This window comes from Vespula vulgaris, chromosome 16, assembly GCF_905475345.1.
Source record: "Vespula vulgaris chromosome 16, iyVesVulg1.1, whole genome shotgun sequence".
NCBI classification, from domain to species: domain Eukaryota; kingdom Metazoa; phylum Arthropoda; class Insecta; order Hymenoptera; family Vespidae; genus Vespula; species Vespula vulgaris.
In genome coordinates this window covers 3957723-3977103 of record NC_066601.1, presented here as the reverse complement: position 1 = coordinate 3977103, position 19381 = coordinate 3957723, and the positions used below count along the sequence as shown (strand labels likewise).

At 34.9% G+C, this 19381-nt stretch overlaps 1 protein-coding gene across 2 annotated transcripts; it reads right to left on the bottom strand.

The window, feature by feature from the left end:
• Positions 1-7406: 7406 nt before the first annotated feature.
• LOC127069698 (zinc finger protein Xfin-like) lies at positions 7407-16963 on the bottom strand. Of its 2 annotated transcripts, XM_051007010.1 has the most exons (3): positions 16786-16963; positions 16277-16448; positions 7407-15893 (listed from the first exon to the last, which is right to left on the bottom strand). In XM_051007010.1, the coding sequence occupies exons 2-3, from the start codon at positions 16349-16351 to the stop codon at positions 11967-11969; spliced, it is 4002 nt and encodes a 1333-aa protein (XP_050862967.1). In that variant the 5' UTR covers positions 16352-16448; positions 16786-16963; the 3' UTR covers positions 7407-11966. The 2 variants fall into 2 exon arrangements, with proteins under 2 accessions (XP_050862967.1, XP_050862968.1); XM_051007011.1 differs by lacking the exon at positions 16786-16963 and having other exon boundaries at positions 7407-16181; positions 16277-16416.
• Between the last annotated feature and the right edge of the window lie 2418 nt (positions 16964-19381).

Below are 19381 nucleotides of genomic sequence, written 5' to 3'. Positions count from 1 at the left end.
TATCACCCAGCGCATGTCTGTTCGACGTGGCCTTACTGATATCGGTAACAGCTTGGGAGATTGGTGGTTTGCTCGAGGAAGGTGAGAGAAGAAAGAGGAGGAAGAAGGTGGATGATGAAGAAGTGGAAGGAGCTTGAGCTTACTCGAGACGAGGAGAGTTAAGGAAGGAAGGCAAGAGAGAGAGAGAGAGAGAGAGAGAGAGAGAATAAAGATGAAAGGGGTGAGAGTAAAAGGGTGTAGAAAAAGCAATCGTTGTCAGGGAAACGAAGGAAATCTGCATTTTGTCAAACTGTTGCTTGAAAGTTTCTAAGAAAACAGGTCCATTGAGTTGAAAGGTGAGAAAGATAAGAAGAAAAAAGAAAAAGAGAGAGAGAGATGAAGAGAGATAAAAAAAAAGAGAGAGAGATGGAGTGAGATAGATAGATGGATAGACAGATAGAAAGAGAAAGAGAATAAGAAAAGCTTCTCTTTGTACGACAGTCGCTGCAGTGACGTAGCTGACGACGGCAAAAGAGGGGAAGTGATAGGGAGGCGGTAAGATTGTCAGGTCGAGAGTGGAAAAAGGAAAGAGAAATCCGTGGCACGACCGGTCTTGGGTAAGGAAGTGAGAAAGTTTGGAAGAACTCTCCGATGTGCTGTTATCTAAACCCTTCACGTACCTCGAGTACTTCAGGGATCTTGGGAAGCGACGAAGTGACAGAAATATCCTCCGAATTACTTTCGATAATGATCGTCCCGTGTCGTCCTTATCGAATCGCATTCAACGAAGTACGGCCATGACTTTTGACTTTTAATCGATGGACTATAATAATCGGACCGTTCTTCTTATTGAATATCTCGATGATTTTACAAAGATACGTCGTCCTCCTTGCTTGTGATCATTAAATCAAAAACACATTCGAGTTTTGGTATTTTCTTTTTTTGATATTGGATAAGAATTAATGAGAAAGTTTGGAGGATTAATGTATCGTAATATTTAATAACATTACCGCGAGATAAGCATAAAATATTCGTAAAGAATGAAAAATCTCTGTCTCATATAGGTTTATCAATCACTAAGAATTCTCATTCGTATTTGAGGAGGGAAATGTATAATAGTTTTGACACGTAGGCAATATACTTATCGCTTCCCTTTTCAACTTGGACGGCCTCCACGAGTTGCAGTCCATTGCAGTTTAAATCTTTCTAGCAGCGCAATATCTTTCTTCTCCGTTCTCGTATATAAGACGTACGACTTTTCCAGATCAAGCGACACGTATTACGCGTGAACACACATTGCTATAGACGCGCGCACACACGTATATATATCCCTATATATATATATATGTATTTACATGTAAAAGAGACACGAATATATAGGAGACGTACACGAAAGAGCTTGAGAACGAGGTCGCACCTGCAATTCGCCGTGCCCTCGTCTTCGTACTCGTTTCATCGGTAAGAGAAAGAGAAAGAGAGAGAGAGAGAGAGAGAGAGAGAGAGAGAGAGAGAGAGCTGATTTCGTAAGCGTGAAAATGCATTACTCTCAATTTTCTTGAACAAGGCAGTATCACCCAATATCGTTGTGCATAGGATATCCGAAAATGTAGAAGCTTTCTCGATGTTCTCTGTAATAGAAAACAACATTATTTACCGAATAAGAAGCATCAACTTCTTTCGTTTCTAGAAAATAATTGAACAAAGAAACGTAATTACGTCCATGAGATATGATTTTCAAACAAGAGATATCGCAAGATTTATACTTGAAGGGAAAAGTGACGAGGAGTCAGTTGAACGATGACGCTCGTCAAACGACAGGATTAGCTCTTTCTCTCTCTTTCCCTCTTGACCAGAAACTCCGACGGTTTTCGAGCCACGATAAGTATCTTCTAAGTTAGCTAGCGAGAATATTATATATGTTTAGCAAAGAGATAGAGAGGACGAGTAGTGTTAGCTTTAGACTATCATCATCCTCGCTAGAACCCAATATAATTTTAATGAATCTCTCTTGACGAGCACATTGTAGTGGCACGCTTTCGTCCCAAGCTTACCCCTTTAATTTCTCACGCTGAGAAAGAATAAGGCACTATCGTCATGAATTTGCCATATTTTCTTTGTACACCGTGTATACCTAGCACAAGTATCGTGGCCAGGAGCGTAAAACAGGCAAGCTGCCACGTACATGCACCAAAGTGGGTTATAACGCGAACCGTAGCTTTACCGTCGTCTCGAATACAAACCAACCCTCAGCATCGCGTCACCGCACCAACCCCCAACCCTTCTATTATGCTCTTTCGCACGGAACGGCTCTTGGCGCGTCGTCACTTGGCTCGTCGATATTCCCGGCACTTATCCGACGCGAACGACGAGAGCTCGTTATTCGCGAGACCGTCTCCTATACCATCGATCGACTTCCCTTTCGACCTTCCTTTTCCTACCTTCCTCAATTTATAACCATGTAACACATTTCTCTCCTTCTCTCTCGATAGCCCTCGTATTGTTTTTCTCTTACCGTTTGATCTCTCGTTAAAGAAAAATCTAATATCTCCCTTTAAAAATCATCTTTAAATCAATCTCTATATCTCGATATAAATAAGATTCGCCGAGAGGTTTTTCAAAATTTACGACATGTTTTACGATATCTTTTTTTTACGATAGAATTTACGGTATCTTTTTCTTTTTCTTAATCAATAAAGTAAGGATATTTGAAAGAATTTTTGCATGTATTAATCGGAAAGGAATGAATTTTAAAATCAACATTTTTTTCGATCTACCGTATACAGGTGGAGGCATTCTAAACAATAGTCAACGTCCCAAGCGTGACTATTAAGTTGAAAATCGAAAAGGATAGTCATTCGATCGAGATAGTCGATAAAGATGTAATGAACTTAACTTAAGCACTTAAATTTAACCAACAACTATACTTCATCGTATAAAATCGAACGGAATTAATACGAGAATCGATGAGAATCGAATTTATCTATCGATCGGTAGATAGTAGTAGGTCGGAATCGTTTCTACTTTGGAACCTTTCACTCGATTCGGTATCATCGTTTCCGAATGAATAGTAATAGGTCGATCGTTGAAGTTAAACGGAAACTACGAGACTCAAGCTCTCATAGAGCTTCAGGCTGTAGTGTAACGAAGGATCGATCAAACGAAACGTTCGTTAAACGCTTTACGAGCATCCGTTTTCTGCCGAATCATGTTTCAGCCCTTTTTTGTAAGATACTTTGACGATCCTTTTTTGGAACACTGTTTTCTTTTTCCTTTCCTTTATTCTTTTTTACACGATTAGATATATCAACGTTTTACTGCGAATTCAAAACAATAGTACATATTGCTTTTTTAACGCAATCGATTGAAACAAAGATCGACTCGTGAATTTTAAATACTTTAAAAAGAAACGAACATATTTATCTCGATACATTTTCTTTCGCCCGTCGATTAAATTTGTAAATAAACAAAAGCATTCGTCTAACATCAAATACTTGTTACTACGAATGAATATCTTCTATATTTTCTTATTAAACATTTATCGGCTAGTAGTTTTTCTCGTTGTACAACTGACGGTTCACGGTGGTTTATAGATCTTGAACTTACTTAATATCTTCCATGTTTTATAGTTCGATGAATAATCGTCGTGTATTCGTATCGTTCGATGAGAGAAAACCCGGGCAATATTGTATTTTAATGGTTTCGGTTACGACAGGATTCTCCTTCGAAAGTACAGGAAACGCAAATAAACCGACTATTTTATTCGAGACTAATATCACGAGCGAGTCGATGTAAACATCGACATAATAAAGAAACAACCAAGATGGATGATCAGAACTATATTCACCGAGATAATCCTACTCCATCGCTATCATCTTTCTCATAAACGTCTTATATCAAATTAACGTAATCCACGAGTTATTACGAAGAAATAACGATATTAACAAAATGATAAATAAACAACAAGTTATATAAGCAAAGCATGAATTTATTTGATAATCGGTTAAATACTTTTAGAAAAAAAAACGTTCTACGCGCGTGCACGTACTATTTACCAGTATAGATTTAATATCAGAGTCGGTAAAGCATATACCTCACGAGAGAAATACTTCCTCTCGACGCAGCTCAACGATATTGGATCGTAATTCGAATGAAAATTTTCTTCCATCTGTATTACCTCCATAAAAATTGCTCGACCCAATAATGCACTCGAGAATCATAGAAAATTGCTTAATATCCGAGAAAAGAAACGTACTAATGTTGAAACTAATACGAGAAATTTATTATGAAATGCGTACAAGATTGCGATTGTAATTTGTGCATTGTATCAAATCATGAGATTGTATCGACCCAATTCATAAGTTCAAACTTACATTTCTAATCTTCTTAACTCGTATCTCGATAAAAAATATTTTTTTATAAGCCAGAATGCTACGAAGAAATATATTATAAATATATCAACTCGCCGTATTGCACTTTAGTATTGCGTTTCTCGATATCGCCGTTGGTCCTTGAGATTAAGAGTCATTAAGATCGTGCCAAGCACAGTCCATGTTGTACATATAATACTACGACCATATACGATATCCACTTACATCCAAGGATATTGGTTCATAACTCAACTCGAGTTGAGTATGTAGTATGGGTTGCACCTGTAACAAAAATGCATTGACGTAGTTGCTGATAATATATTAGTTCATAATGCTTACGGCGAAGCCATAATTTTACGTGTAATTGTATGTTTTTAGTTCTTTGCTTTTCTTTTTTCCTTTTTCAACGGTTTCATTTTAGATACTCTCTTTTTCTCTCTTAATCCACCTCGTTGGTAAGGATCGATATCCTCCCCTCCCCCACTCCCACCAACACAAGCATTGTAATTCGAGAAGTTTCTGCACTGATATCGACCAAAACCCAGATAAATATAGTTTTCGATGCATTTCGTTCGACGTAAAACAAGTATTTCATTGTCAACGATATAAAAGCAACAAACAAGAGAAAAACGTGATGCGAATGTGAGCTTAAGAAGGAAAATAACGATTCGGCGTTTACGTAAGTACGTCTTAAATTTTGATCCTGTCGAAAATCCTACATGTCGTTCGTTCTAAATACCGTACACGAATTTACAAAAAAAAAAAAAAAAAAAGAAAAACACAAAAAATTAGGAAAGACGATTCTTGTATTTAATATTTTTCGAAACATTAACATAGTTTCTAAAATCAAACGTTATCTTTTCTATATCTTAACGCACAGGAGACATGATATATGAAAAATGTTATCGTATACGTACTTTATCACGAATCACCGAATCCGTTGGCAACTTTCAATTCCTCAAGGCGAAAGATGTTGTTTAGTCTCGAGGCGTTTCCACTTGTATCTATTTTTCGGTAGACGCCTTTAATATGCGCATATTGAAAATACGCAAAATATGAGACACGTACGCGCACGTTGCGAACTCGGCGGAGAGTGGTTTGGTACTGAACAACATTCGGACGACAAGAAACGACAAGAAAGGACAAGAAACGACATTGAAATATATTTCCGTGAGGCTCCTTCGAAAACAAACAAATAAAACGTATAACCGACAAGACTCTCTCTCCCTCTCTCTCTCTGTATGTTTTTCTTTCTTTCTTTCTTTCTTTCTTTCTCTCTTTCTCTCTTTCTTTCTCTCTTTCTTTCTCTCTTTCTCTCTTCTCATCCTCGATACAGTACGTACGTACGTATGTGTGTGTTTGTGTGTATGTATTTCCGAGAAGACGTACGCATCCACGTTGCGACCAAGATATAACTCTGGCCATTTCTCTTACCAAGGTTTAGAGGGGAGAAGATAGGATGGAGAAGGTCGCTCGTGGAAAATGCGCAATTTGGTCTGGCACTAGTAAATACGAGAACGTTGGAAAAGTGATTCCGCTGATATTGCTGCTCGAAATTTAGGGTTTCCACGACCATTTCGAAAATCTAATCCCCATTTGTATCAATATTGATGTTCTTTACGATGGACGTATTCCAAAATTTATACCGAAGTCAAAATGAATAATTTATTGCGAATAGAAAAAGAAGAGAAAGATAAATTTCATTTTACAACTCCACGGTATAATTATCGTTAAATACGTACTTGTCGTTTTATAAAAAAGTATCATATTAATTCTCAAATAGCTCGGAATACGATAAACATTGTGGACAAGCATGAGTGTGTTTCTTTGTTTGTTTCTACCTAGACAAGGGTATCGCGCCCTTGTATTGGCCCTACGAAACTTTGAGAAATGGTCCGTACAAAAAAGTGGTGATTTATTTCTCGGGAATGCGGCCACCCCAGTTTTTCTTTTTCTTTCGTCTCATTGCTTCGATAGTTACTTCGTTTCCTCGTTCGACAAATTTTTCTCGCTCCATTTCGCTTGGTACAGTACGGTTCTCCTTTTTCAGTCGTCCTTGACACGTACGAAACAACTCCATTTCCGTCGATCGAAAATGAAAAAGACACTGATGATAACGACGTTCATTGTTCGAAGTCATTAAAAAGACGAGTGACTGTCGACGAAAAGATACGATATAGCGTGACATTATGACGATCGAATGAAATGATCCTTTCCTCAAAAAAAAAAAAAAAATAAATAAAACAACAGGAAAAAACAAATGTGATGTAGGAAAATTCATAAATCGTTGGACGAGTAATGCGTCGAGATTTCTGACGAATACTTGATGTATAAAAAAGAAGAAAAACGAATAGAAATAAATGGAAATAGAATAATTAATGAGAAACTAAAGATAATGGGTAGACGATTTAACTAACGATGATATATGTAACGTTCGATACGAAATATCGATGCAATTTGACGATAAAAGAGTAACGAATCCCTCGGAGCTATCGGTAAAACCCGAGGCGATAGCTAACGAGTTTCTGACGATGCCTTACGCGACCTACGGGCCCCTTTTATGTTCTTTAATGTGCTTGCAATCCGGGATTCTCAGCCGGATGCGGATTTCGTCGATTCGAAAAAGGAATACAGTGCTTCGAAACGAAAGCAAGGAGCTTCGAGTTACAATTTTTCTCTGGCAACGTGCAACTTTCGAATCCTTACTTGTAGTTTACGTTTATCCAATAACGACTACTTGAGAAAAGCGAACTTCCTTTTTACGTTTACTGCAAACTAGTTCTCCGACGATATAAAGCTTTGATCTGTCTTAGACCGACTGTAAGATGATGAAAAAGAAGGGGGACAGAGAGAGAAAGAGAGAGAGAGAGAGAGAGAGATCTTGCGGCAGAGAAATTGGATGTGTAAGTTAGTTCGAAGGTTACAAAACTCACAACTTTTACGATTAAATCTATCAATACTTTATGTATTACTGTATGTACTTTTTCTTTTTCTTTTTTTTTTTTACATTAAATATCGAATGATCGAATATCAGAATGATCGAAATAAAAAAACTTCTCGTTGATTTCATCGCAAACGTTTTATTTGTTAATTTTCAAAGGATTTGTATAATAACTAATTTGTTTTACTTTGTAAAATATTCTCGTTTCGTTAATCGTAAAGAATATATCACAAATGAAGGGACACGGCTATTTAAATCGCTATGTGTTCTCTCGAATGGAGAAACACTAGGCATTCTCAAGTTTCGAGGAACGTTTCTACGTGGACGAAGTTAGAGAGCGAGAACTTAGTAAGCCTCGAGAACCCTAAGGATGGTAGTATCAAACTACAGCCACGAAAAGCTTTCATTCCAACACGGCGAAACCACCACGACTCTCCACCCCTCTTACAACCAGTTAGAACTCGCTCCCGTTTTGTACATACGATCCTAAGCGGACAAGATTTAACGAGTAAAGCTTCAAACTTAAAAAAAATAAACGTAATAATCCGGTAAATAGCTTTCATTCTTATTTATATCTTATTCGAGAAAAACGAACAGTTTTATCAATAATCACAAAATATAACTCTTAATCCATGATTTATTTGCAAAGTTGTAAACAAAAAACTAATGGTTTTATTGTACGAAAAATACTACTTTTTGTAATTAGAAAGTTATAAAAAAGAAGAGAAATTACTAAATCGTATTTTATGATAAAGAAAATTGCGTCAGGTCGTCTTTTATTCATTCCTTTTTTTCATTTTTCTTCCGTATCTCTAAAAGTTGATTTCTTTGATTAATAATAAAAATAAATAATTGTTATTAGTAGTTATCGTACGCCATCTTTTATTACGGAGAAAGTACTAAATTTATAAAATAAATTCCTAACTTATCAACGAACTCATCGATTCACTATCATACGACTTTTACTGGGGTAGATTGCTGAACGCGTCACATCGCGTCACGCTCTGATTTCAACGGTAGATAAAAGCATTAAATATGGCGAGTAATAAAATGATTCATTAAAAACGATTCATAAAGGTTTCCATGAACATAAATTAAACTTCTTAAATAGCGGATAAGTTTCTATCACAAGTATAAGATCTTAAAGGATATTTGATTTGAAAGATCCTAATATTAGCGCGTAGCCCGCTATCGCGAATTTTTATTAGAGATAATTAAGTGCATGTCATTTTAATGAATCGTTAGACGAAATGAATAATATCAAGGATAGAGTATATCTAGTACTAGGAACGAGGAACTAAACATACTCGTTATGTAAATTAAAGCCGCACAAGTAATTAAAGGTTTAACAGGAGTACGTGTACTCGTTGCAACTACTACGGCCAGGTATAATTTTCTTTGGTCCGGTTTAATTCGGTTTAGCTAAATCACTTTTACAATGCTAACGTTCCAGTAAAATCGTACGACTTGAAGTTTTCCTAAATATTCCTGACGACCGAGCAAACGATTTTTCATTTGAGCTAATTATAGCAGGTAATATCGATTATTAATTTTGTTATAGTTGACGCGATTAGATGTTTATCGACTTAATTCAAAGTTAATAGTTGGAAATAATTTAGAATATATTCTTGGCAATAATCGGTCTGATTAGTTCGATGGATTTTAGAAGAGATTGCCTCGAGGCGATCATTCGTTCGAGTATATTGCATCTTTAGTTCTCAATGTAGACAGATAAACCTCTACTTTCATCGATTCTCTTCTAGCTCGTATACGAGTACCTATATATAGGTATATCGCATAGAGTTAAATCGAATAAAGCTTATTCGATCGATCCAATTAAAATATTTAGTTAAATTAAACGATGGATTCAACGACTAATCGTTATTTACGTTGCTACGTCAGACAAAAACAGCGTTAAAAAACGGATATAAACGATGTTAAAAACGATATTAAAAAAAAAATAATACAGTAAAATCTCATACATATTTTCCTATCTCTTTAATTACTTCAGATAATGCGACACGAAAATTTCCGACTATATTACCCCGCTGTATTTAAGTTTCTATCGGATAACGATTAAATCTGAAAATAAATCGTCTTAAAGTCAATCACAAAATAGGAGATCGAGGGAATCCTCGAAAGTGTTGAAAGACTCAAGACGAAGAAGGGTAAACTCGTTGAAACTCGTTTTTGAGCGATGTGCTCCTTTGTACGTACCATCCATCTTCTCTTTTCACGAAAGAGCTAACGACGTCTCGAGCATGAGATAAACGGGCAGCCGACTAACGGGTGACAAAAAAATCTCGCTATTCCAGATGGTGCTCTCTTATCGTTGGAACGTTGGTAGAGGGAGATTCGCCGTAGGAACAACCGTTTTCGGAAGGGTAGATCGAAGGAGCGAGTGTAAGTAACTCAAGTTGGATAGGGTCGGCATGGAAGAGGAAATAAACGGAAGGTGAAAGAGGAAAGAGACGAAGAACGGGTAGGAGAAAGGGTAAAGAAGAAGAAGAAAAAAGAAGAAGGTTGAGGAGGTGCCATGAATCGTGATTTCTCTCGGTTACCTGCTTTGCACCTCAATAAAGCAAGGGCTGCGTAATGTGAAGTATAAACTCGAGTGTTGCCCGAAAATATGGTTGGCGCAAAAAGGAGTAAAATGACGGAAGGGTAGTTTCCAGCACGCTCGAGAAGTTTCCTATCTCGAATGTTACAACGCATCGCTGTTTCGTTGATGTAACAGCTGTCTCATTCGTATCGTCTCTTTTTGATACGCGCGTTTCTACGGGGAGAAAAAAAAGGAATATTTCCAACGTGGAATATTATCGATGCATTAGGAAAAAACTTAACGATCCCGTATAGATCAGAACGGACGAATCTACAGAGATTATCTTTACGGTGAAATTATTGGCTGATAAATAATTTCCATGAAAATATCGGGGATTGTTTTTTCTTTCTTTTTTTTTTCTTTTTATCAAACATCGATTCTTACAAAAGTAATTTAATTGTCTTACTTTCTATTCGTATAGCATAGCGTTAAAATACATCGTGAATATTTTATATTCTACAACGTAATGTTCGACTTACATATGATTCCTAATACTTTTGATAATGAAGACAGTATCGTAACAATATGATGATTTCTTTTCTAAGCTACATCTTAAATTAAACGGATAGATGAATCTTGAAGACCGAGTTAGACCGATCAGAAACAAATTAATTCTGCACAGAATGTTCTTTGACGGAGCAAATGGGAAGTCGTACAGAGTCGATCGGTTTGTTCTCCATTCAAACTCGCACGTCATCAATTTCAACATCGCTGTTCATTGTTCGAGGGATCGGTGGAATCGGCAAAGCTGCGAATGCGATTTGCTTCGGGGCGCAATCAATGTAACGTCTCGCGTGTACGTCGCAAATTCCATGACTGCCGGGCATTAGAGAGCACCTTAGGACAGTTACGAGAATTAGACCCCATCGTCCAAAGTGGAAATAGCAGGAGATAAACTTCGTCTTACGCCTTCAATATTTTTCATTATTCGTTCGATGCTCTGATCCTTCTTCAAGTTCCTTGATCCCTTTCAAAAACACAATTCACTGTCGTTGCGATGGTCCATATATCCAAAAATCAAACGCAAAATTTTCACTCGTTAATTTCACTTGTTAATTTAACTCGATCGTTCCTCGGTTTACCTCTACCTCTATTAATCTCGTAAATGAATATTTAGATGAACAATATCAGTCGATTATTATAAGTACTTATCATAATCAAATATTTGACGAATCTTTTAGACAAATCTAATGCGACAACATCGATATAAAAATAAAAGTATTGGAAGAAAATTTCAAGTTTTAAAACGATTCAATGACGATTTCTCGACGCTAGATTTCTTTGATAAATCGTTTCGTTCGATCTAGAGCAATACCAGATTTTAGAATTGCCATGATTTTTCGTCCCGTCGATATTAGAGCTGCCAAACGGAATACCCCTGGGAGTTACAGAGTTACATTACTGTTTGCAATTATGTATAGAATATCGATGTCATCGCGGATAGATGCCTCTTGAATTTCTCGATAAATATCTACGCAAAGTACGTGTTTGATGATTAATGCTAAAGCTCGTAAGACCGATTTTCATCGTTAAAAACCTTTTAACAAAAAGTGATAAATAAAACAATATTTTTCAAATATTTTTGGTACAAATCCGTTATTATTCTATGTTTCGACTACTTCTATCTTTTTTGCCTTATCATTTTAAACAGTAAAGGATATATTTAAAATACTAGTACTATGATATTATATCTCTAAGATGATAATAAATTTACCTCTTACATATACCGGGCGTTGAGTAAAATACATTTATTTATTTGACAAAGACAGTTCGATATAAAACGCTTCAATTATAGTATCGAATCCAAATATGATATATATATGACTAAAGAATATATAATGATATCGATTATGAAGCAATTTCAAAAAAGAAAGTATATTTAACGAAGCTTCGTTTAAATAAACTTAAACAATATATTATGAGTAATGTTTTTAATACAAGGCGGAAATTTATGGAAATGATAAAAAATGAAAAGAAATTCTTGTTTTAAACATTCACGCATAAATTCCTAGTTTTATTGGGATTATATATAACTTATCGTAGAAATTATATATTACCATCTTGTAAAGTGCGAATGTTAAATTGGCTTTGACGAAACATCTTTAAAAATAACACGGGCGTGTAAATGAGCAACATGAGATTCGAGAAGATCAGAGGATTTAAAGTTTTCGTTACAAACGGTGCAATAATATTCCGAAAAAGACATACCCGGTGCCACATGATTTTCTACGTGTTTTCTTAAAAATTCTGAATTAGCGAAGCGTCTTTTACACTCGCCGCATTGATAATCCCCGAAATCTAAATATTCGGCTAAGTGTTCCTTCAAACATACTTCTTTTTCAAAATTGACAGCGCATATCGGACACGAGATATTACATTTTTCCAGATTAATGGAGGAAGTCGGATTGTGTACAATTACCATTGGTTCGTTATCGATAACCATCTTATCGTCATGAATGATTTCGTTAATATTTACGCTCGTATTCGAATATTTACATGAGAAGGAAACGACTTGTTCAGTTCCTCCCTCACTATGTAAGTGCTTTCGATGACACAATAACGAAATACTAGATATTAAAATTTCGCCACAAATATCACACTTGTGCCCGTTCACCGATCCGTTGTCGTCATGATTTAAACTAATGTGTTCGCACAGTATTGACAACGTATAACATTTTCTGGGACAATCTAAACACTGATAATTGCCGCGATTCGAAAAATGTTCAACGTGTAACATGAGTTCCGCTATGTTGAAGAATTCGACATTACATTTGGAACATATGTAAGACTTGCTCATTTTATTATAATGCAAAGAATTCAATGTAAAATTCGAAATCGACGATTCCATATGTTCTTTGTTCGAATGTACGTGCGACTGATGTGCCTGAAAATGTGACTTAATCGTGAACCCTTCGTAACAAATCGAACATTTATATTCATAAAATATTGAGCTATTTCTAAAATGGTATAGTTTGTTATGACGATGTAGCATGTACCATCCGTGGAATATCTTATTACAAAATATACATGAGAATATATGATTTTCATAATAATACGTATAATGTAACTGATAGCGTTCATACGTGTTAAAAAATAAGCCGCAAATATTGCAAATCGTTTGTAAAGATTGATTAGTGTCGCCGTTGGAGACTTTCAAAAAATCAGTCACTCTTTGATTATTGATAGTTACTGCAGTTGCGTGATAATGCAATTCGTGTATTCGAAGATTGTTTTCAGAACGAAAGCCTTGATTGCAAAATTGGCAGTGCAATTTGTATAAATTACAGATGAGAGGATCGTGAGTAGTATTAATGTGAGTTTTCAATAAGTTCTTCGATGAAAAGAGTAGTCCGCAAATTTCACAGAAATTATTGTACGATCGAGCGTAGGTACGTTGGTGTTTGAATAAACTTCCTTGTTTTTGAAACTGTTTCCCACAAACCGAACATGGATATTTCCGATTATTTACTATAGTTTCTATGTTCGGTCCAGACTGATTATTATCGCTAACACCCGATTGTATCACATTCGTATGCGGTATCAATTCAATTTGCCCATACTCGTTAGAATTATAAATGATAGATTCGTTGGCAGTGTACGAAGCATCCAGTATTGGTTCTTCCATCAAGTCATTACTTCTAGAAGGAGAAACTTCGGTATTATTACTTTTGAATGGGCTCGTTATTTCAACAAAGACTGTCTGATGTCCTAGCCGATCATATACTTTTCCAAGAACATCGTCATTATTCTCTTTGCTTTCGCTAACCTGATTTGTCAGATTCTCTATTCTACTTATATTTAAATTTTCCTTTGGTTTTTTCCGATTAATAACGTCGATCTCTCGACGTTCCGTCGATTGCGATTGCAGCATGATCTTTAAAGCGCTTCTCTTGCACTTGTATCTTTTTGTATTCAAATGACATTTTATAGTTTTACTCGAAAGAGGACGATCGTATTTCGATAACGTTATTTTGATACAATGTAGAAGCAAATGTCGTTTCAATGATAATCGACTATTGAAGAATTGATAACAAACGCAACATTTGCATACCCACATGTCGTGTTCTTGTAAGTAATGTTTCAATAAAAGACGTTTCGACGCATATCGTGCTCGGCATATGCTTGATATGTATGCTGTATGATATTTCTTCATGTGTTTTTTCAAACGTTTCTCCGAGATCAGTGACGTCTTACAAATTGTACAAGGAAATGTTTCATCTCTGCTGCCAATCGTTGCATTTTCATCCACTTCCGGCACGATCAATTCCTTTTTAATTTCTGGCAACTTTACCAAAGATACCTTCACTTCCTTCAATCCAGCAATAGCATTCGCGGAGCGTTTATTTTGAAATTCCGTTGAAACCGATTTCTTCCGAGACGATGAGTTTTTACGATTCGTAATGTTTGCTTTCTTTGAAGATTCGTTCTTTCTTAGATCGAGAAGGAATCGTTTGAGCAACGATCGAGGCGGATCAGAACGCTTCTTGCGAGTCTGTTTAAACTCGGTAGAACGCTTAAAATTTAACGCGATAGATAAGTTTGCTTTACTCTTAGCAATTCGTTTTCTAATTTTTACAGGCGGAGATCTTACAGAAGACTTGTTCGTAACATTAATTAGTGGAAAACGATTCTTGGAAGATAATTCGTTATTCTTACTTTTTCGATGCGGTAATCTACGTTTACGCAATTTACGTTTAACTGGTTTTAAAACCTGAGAAGATGACGTAGTAAATTTCGAAGAATTCGAAGTCAATCTGGTAAGCAATTTATCGTCGTATCTTACCAACAAAATGGTACATTTTTTACACATACTTAAAAGTCTTCTTACCTTGCTACCGCTTCGATTATTTTCACGTACGATCATGGATGGTTTACTATTATTTACTGTTATAGAATTATTTAAAGATCGCAATGCGTAAGGCTTACTATTACTACTATTAGTAATACTATCACTATTAATATTACTACTATATAGGAAAGATTGTTCGAGACAGTCGTCGCCATTAGAAATTCCTAAAAGAGCTTTCATCATGTTCGAATCGACGTGTATTTTAACAAATGGCTGATCTCGTATCTTATTTTCATTTAACTCCTGACTCGTTCGAGATATAGTAGAGACTATTTTATCCGTCGACGATTGATCATTCACTTGATCATCCATCCATTCAACCTCCTGTTTAATTATTGTTAACGCGCTACTATCGTTCGAGTTGTTCAAATTTTCAGATGTATTTTTTGCATCTTCTTCATTAGGACGTACGATGTATTCCATCATTGTCTTCTGCCGCATTCGCTTCTTCCTTAATACACCAGAATATGAAACAGTTGCAGAATGCTTTATTGAAAATGAATCACCTTCAACATTTATACCTATTTCTTTACCATGAACGTGAAATAAATGACCTTGTAACTTTTTTTTCTTGCTAAACAGTCGTTTGCAAAAATGACAACGATATCTAGAAGATTTTGACATCTTATTACTAATCTTTAGTCTCATATGAGAGCAAGAATGCGAGAAGCAACTGGAACAAAAATAATTACTATTCCTGGTATAGGAAGATTTATGAAATTTTAACCGATTCAAACTGTCGTAAGGCAAAGAACATATTTCGCAATAAACAATGCTCTTCTTTCCCATTGTTGCTGATATATCTCTGCCTTGTTTTTTACTGGATGTTTTAATATCGTTATGTTTTACTAATCTTTTCCTGTTTTTACCATTTTTGTCAATTACAAAGGAATCTTTCTCCTGCTGAATATACTTTCTATCTTCAGTTTCCACATGACTCATCAAAAAAGGCTTCTCTTCGATTTGATTAGTTGTTATATTACAAAGGCTCTCAGATTGAGAATAAACATTTTCTTTCCAACTGATATTATCTTCAGGTATATTACTCAACTTAATATCTTCAGATTCTTTAACGGTTGGTATATAAGTATCATACGAGTCCGTATCATCTTTATCACACGGCTCTTGTTTTATCAAGATCTCTTCTTCGCTAAACTAAAAAGTGCAATTAAATTAATTTCAAATCTACAATTTACTTGAAAACCTAATTAGTGCTTGCAATGTAAATGTTACGTATTCTGTTTTCATATATTAGCTAAAAATTTTGATGTCATTAGAAACAAACATTATATAACTGTAACCATAAAATCAATTGTCCATTAATCAAAAATATCAATTGCTATAAAGAAAAGGAATAATTTTATAAAGCAGATATTGTATAAAGGAACTAATTTAGAACAGAGAGATATACGATAACGACCAAAGCTTATTCTATGTTCTAACCTAGAAGAAGAAGAATAATGAAAAAAGAAAAAAGGAGAAGAGTATTCTAAAACCATAAGCAATAAAACTCCACTATACCATCGAATATTACTTACTCTAGGTATGTCCGTAAAGTCTGTGTTAGTGTTCATAGCATCCAATGATCTTTTGTATTCACGAGCTCGAGCCATATTAATATCTTGGACAAAACTTCACTTTCAAGGATCAATTACTTTGCTCGACATTATAGGGTCACTATCTTCATCACAAAAACTTCTTAAAAAAACACTAAAAAAAAATAAAAATAAAGATAACATATTTGTCAAGACATATTCTAATAAAAATACACGTTAATGTTATTTTCTTGAAACGGTTTTAATCTTTAAAGAAATATATACTAATATTTCTATACATCGATATATTAAATAAATATTTAGAAACAAAGTATACAACTTTTGCGTTTGAACATATTGGAATATTCGGTATTTCGATGAAATTTACGATCATATACGAACTACTTTCTATGTACTACTACGATATAATAATTTCTCAGGCACAATTACGTATATACATATATACACGTTTATATCTACTAAAGAAAATAATGATATAAATAAAAGCATACCTTATTTCTAAAACTAATATTTAACTGGAAACAAAGAAAAACTTAGATATATTAACTCCCAGGAGGCTATGTTGCCATTACTATCAGAAGAAATCGCAGCGCCCTCTTGTCGGTAAATAATTTGGCTGTCGAGTGCGACGCTAGTTTACCTACAGAAAAGCTAAATAACAATGGCGAATATATTCCTACGTATTAGTTTTTATCGTAATAAGACTCTTTCTTTGTCCTTACAGGACAAATAATATTTTTATTGTTGTATGTATCAAAGATTAACTATCTCTACTACGCATATACTCGAGTATACCAATATCTCGAATGTTTCTAGGTTACATATCGTAAGTCCTTCATTCGTAAAGAAAACTTCGTAGAATGAAGACGTGATCCGACCAACGCCGAGGAGTGCTAATATAACAAAAGTAATAGTACATTAAGGAAACCATAAAAAAGAGTATAATAACGGTAAGATTAACTACACTCTTATAGGTCGAAAATTTCTTTATCGTTTAAGTTTTGTCCAGATATTACATACATGTATCACACACGCGTACACATACACACATACACACAAACAAAATCTACAAATGACCGTACGAAATGAGTCTACGATCTTCAGATAATCTGTATATCAATATTTGATATTTTCTCCACTAATATTACTTTGGAAAAAATCAATATTGGTTTTTTAGTCGAACATATTCGTTAATCTTCAGGCGATAGAATATAATTTACCGTGAGAAAATGAATAGGAGTAAAAGACCGATTACTTTGAATTATTAACTAAGTACTTTTGAGTTTGTTTGAATTTTTTAACGAAATAGAAGTATAATTGGTTAGCCCCGAAGCAAAGTTGATAGTAGCTTAAAACAGAGGCGAAGCTTCAGCAACGTATTACAGCGATAACAGTGTTCTGCATCCTGCAATAGCGCATCCACCCTCATTGAGTGACGTTGAAACTTCCGTTGAGCGCTGTCTAAGTTCCCTAAGTAATTAAAACCACTTAACACGATTTCACCTAACTTTCTGATATCGCGACGAGCAATCGGTTTTAAATTGTTCCCGTGGGGAACTCCTGTGGTTTGGAGAACATTATAGTGCCTGGCAACACTGAATTGCAAAATCAAAATGTTATCTTGTATCCTGAATACATATATTCTATAAGATATTTCTGTTATTATTTATTACGAGAATATCTTCTTGACAATTATACGACGTTTACTGTAAAATAATAAACACTCCCATTAACAGCAACTTGAAATTTAATAATGTGTTGTGTAATAATTTAAATAAATTGTACTGATTTAATCGGCTTATAAAATATTTAAATTCGGTCCTGTTCATATTGGTTTTTGATTGTTTTAAAATGGGGAGTATAAGTACGTAGCGTGCAATCGCATTTGTAATTTGAACGAATTGTCTATATAAATTTTATTTTATTAGCACATTAAACGTCGATTTATATATCAGCAATAATCTTTTTATGATTTCCGAAAGTCTGTAAATAATCAAGCGATTCAATCGGAGTAGTATTAACAGCTGATAACTAAAAGTCAATGGACGGTCGACAATGTAGCTTCCTTTTATAACATCTCAAGGTATTTTTAACTAGATCAAAATTGTTTAAGCAAATAGATATATAATATATAGATATATAAATATATAGATATATAATAATAGTACTAGCAAAAAATTAATCTATAATCCGTTTATAATTTTTTTATCGTATCGTTATTAAACGTTTCATGTGCATGCTTCATTATTCACAAGAAAATAGAATAACTAATGAATATAAATTTATTGTAAGTAACATAGAGCAAAAAAAGATTATACGATTATTTAACTAAAGTCATTTATTAGTGAATAGGCCGAGAAAGGAAAATTAAGAGGATAAGATTGGCGGATTTAGCAAATTTAAAGACGTTGCTACGTGAAAGTGCTTTATTCCTTTCAGAGATCGTTCATCGCAGACATCGGCGTCGGGAATGCCGCTCTCAATTTTTTTTTTTTTTTTATACTTATATACTCTAATAAGCGACCCTAATTATCGAGTAAAGTATCGTCTGATATTAAAAAATACGCATGTATATGTACATATACAATTACAACACGCGCCAGGACGGCAGGAATCCTGGTCCAGCGAGACCTTAATAATGATTTTAAAACGAAGGTTGAATGTACAGTATACACATTTACACTTATCATTTCAGCAATAACAATTTTATTGTACGTAGATTGCAAAAATTAAATAAAAAAATGACAATGGTACATCGCGTATTGGACGGAAGAGCCCAAAACACTGCGCAGAGGTGTGAGAGAAAATAATAATTTTAAATTCGATCGATCGAGGTGCGATTGCTTTTCATCAAATTTTATCTGGTATTCGTTTCTGTCTTTTCTTCCCCCCCCCCCTCCCTCCGCAAACGTTATCTCATTCCTTTTCCATATTTTTTTCTATGACCTTCCTGTCCTTCTCCCGCGGGTAAAAGCGATTCCCTTTTTACAAAAAACACAAACGGAGAGAGTAAGTCTCTCGTATTATAAGAGCTCACCGAAGAGGGTTGGAAACAGATTCTCGGTTCGATTAAAAACAATTCGATTT

Bases quoted from the DNA above. Each gene is read 5' to 3' on its own strand.
- LOC127069698 (XM_051007010.1), bottom strand. From the start codon at position 16,351: ATGGCTCGAGCTCGTGAATACAAAAGATCATTGGATGCTATGAACACT. The intron at 15,894-16,276 runs GTAAGTAATATT...TGCACTTTTTAG, and splicing joins ACTTTACGGACATACCTAGA to TTTAGCGAAGAAGAGATCTT.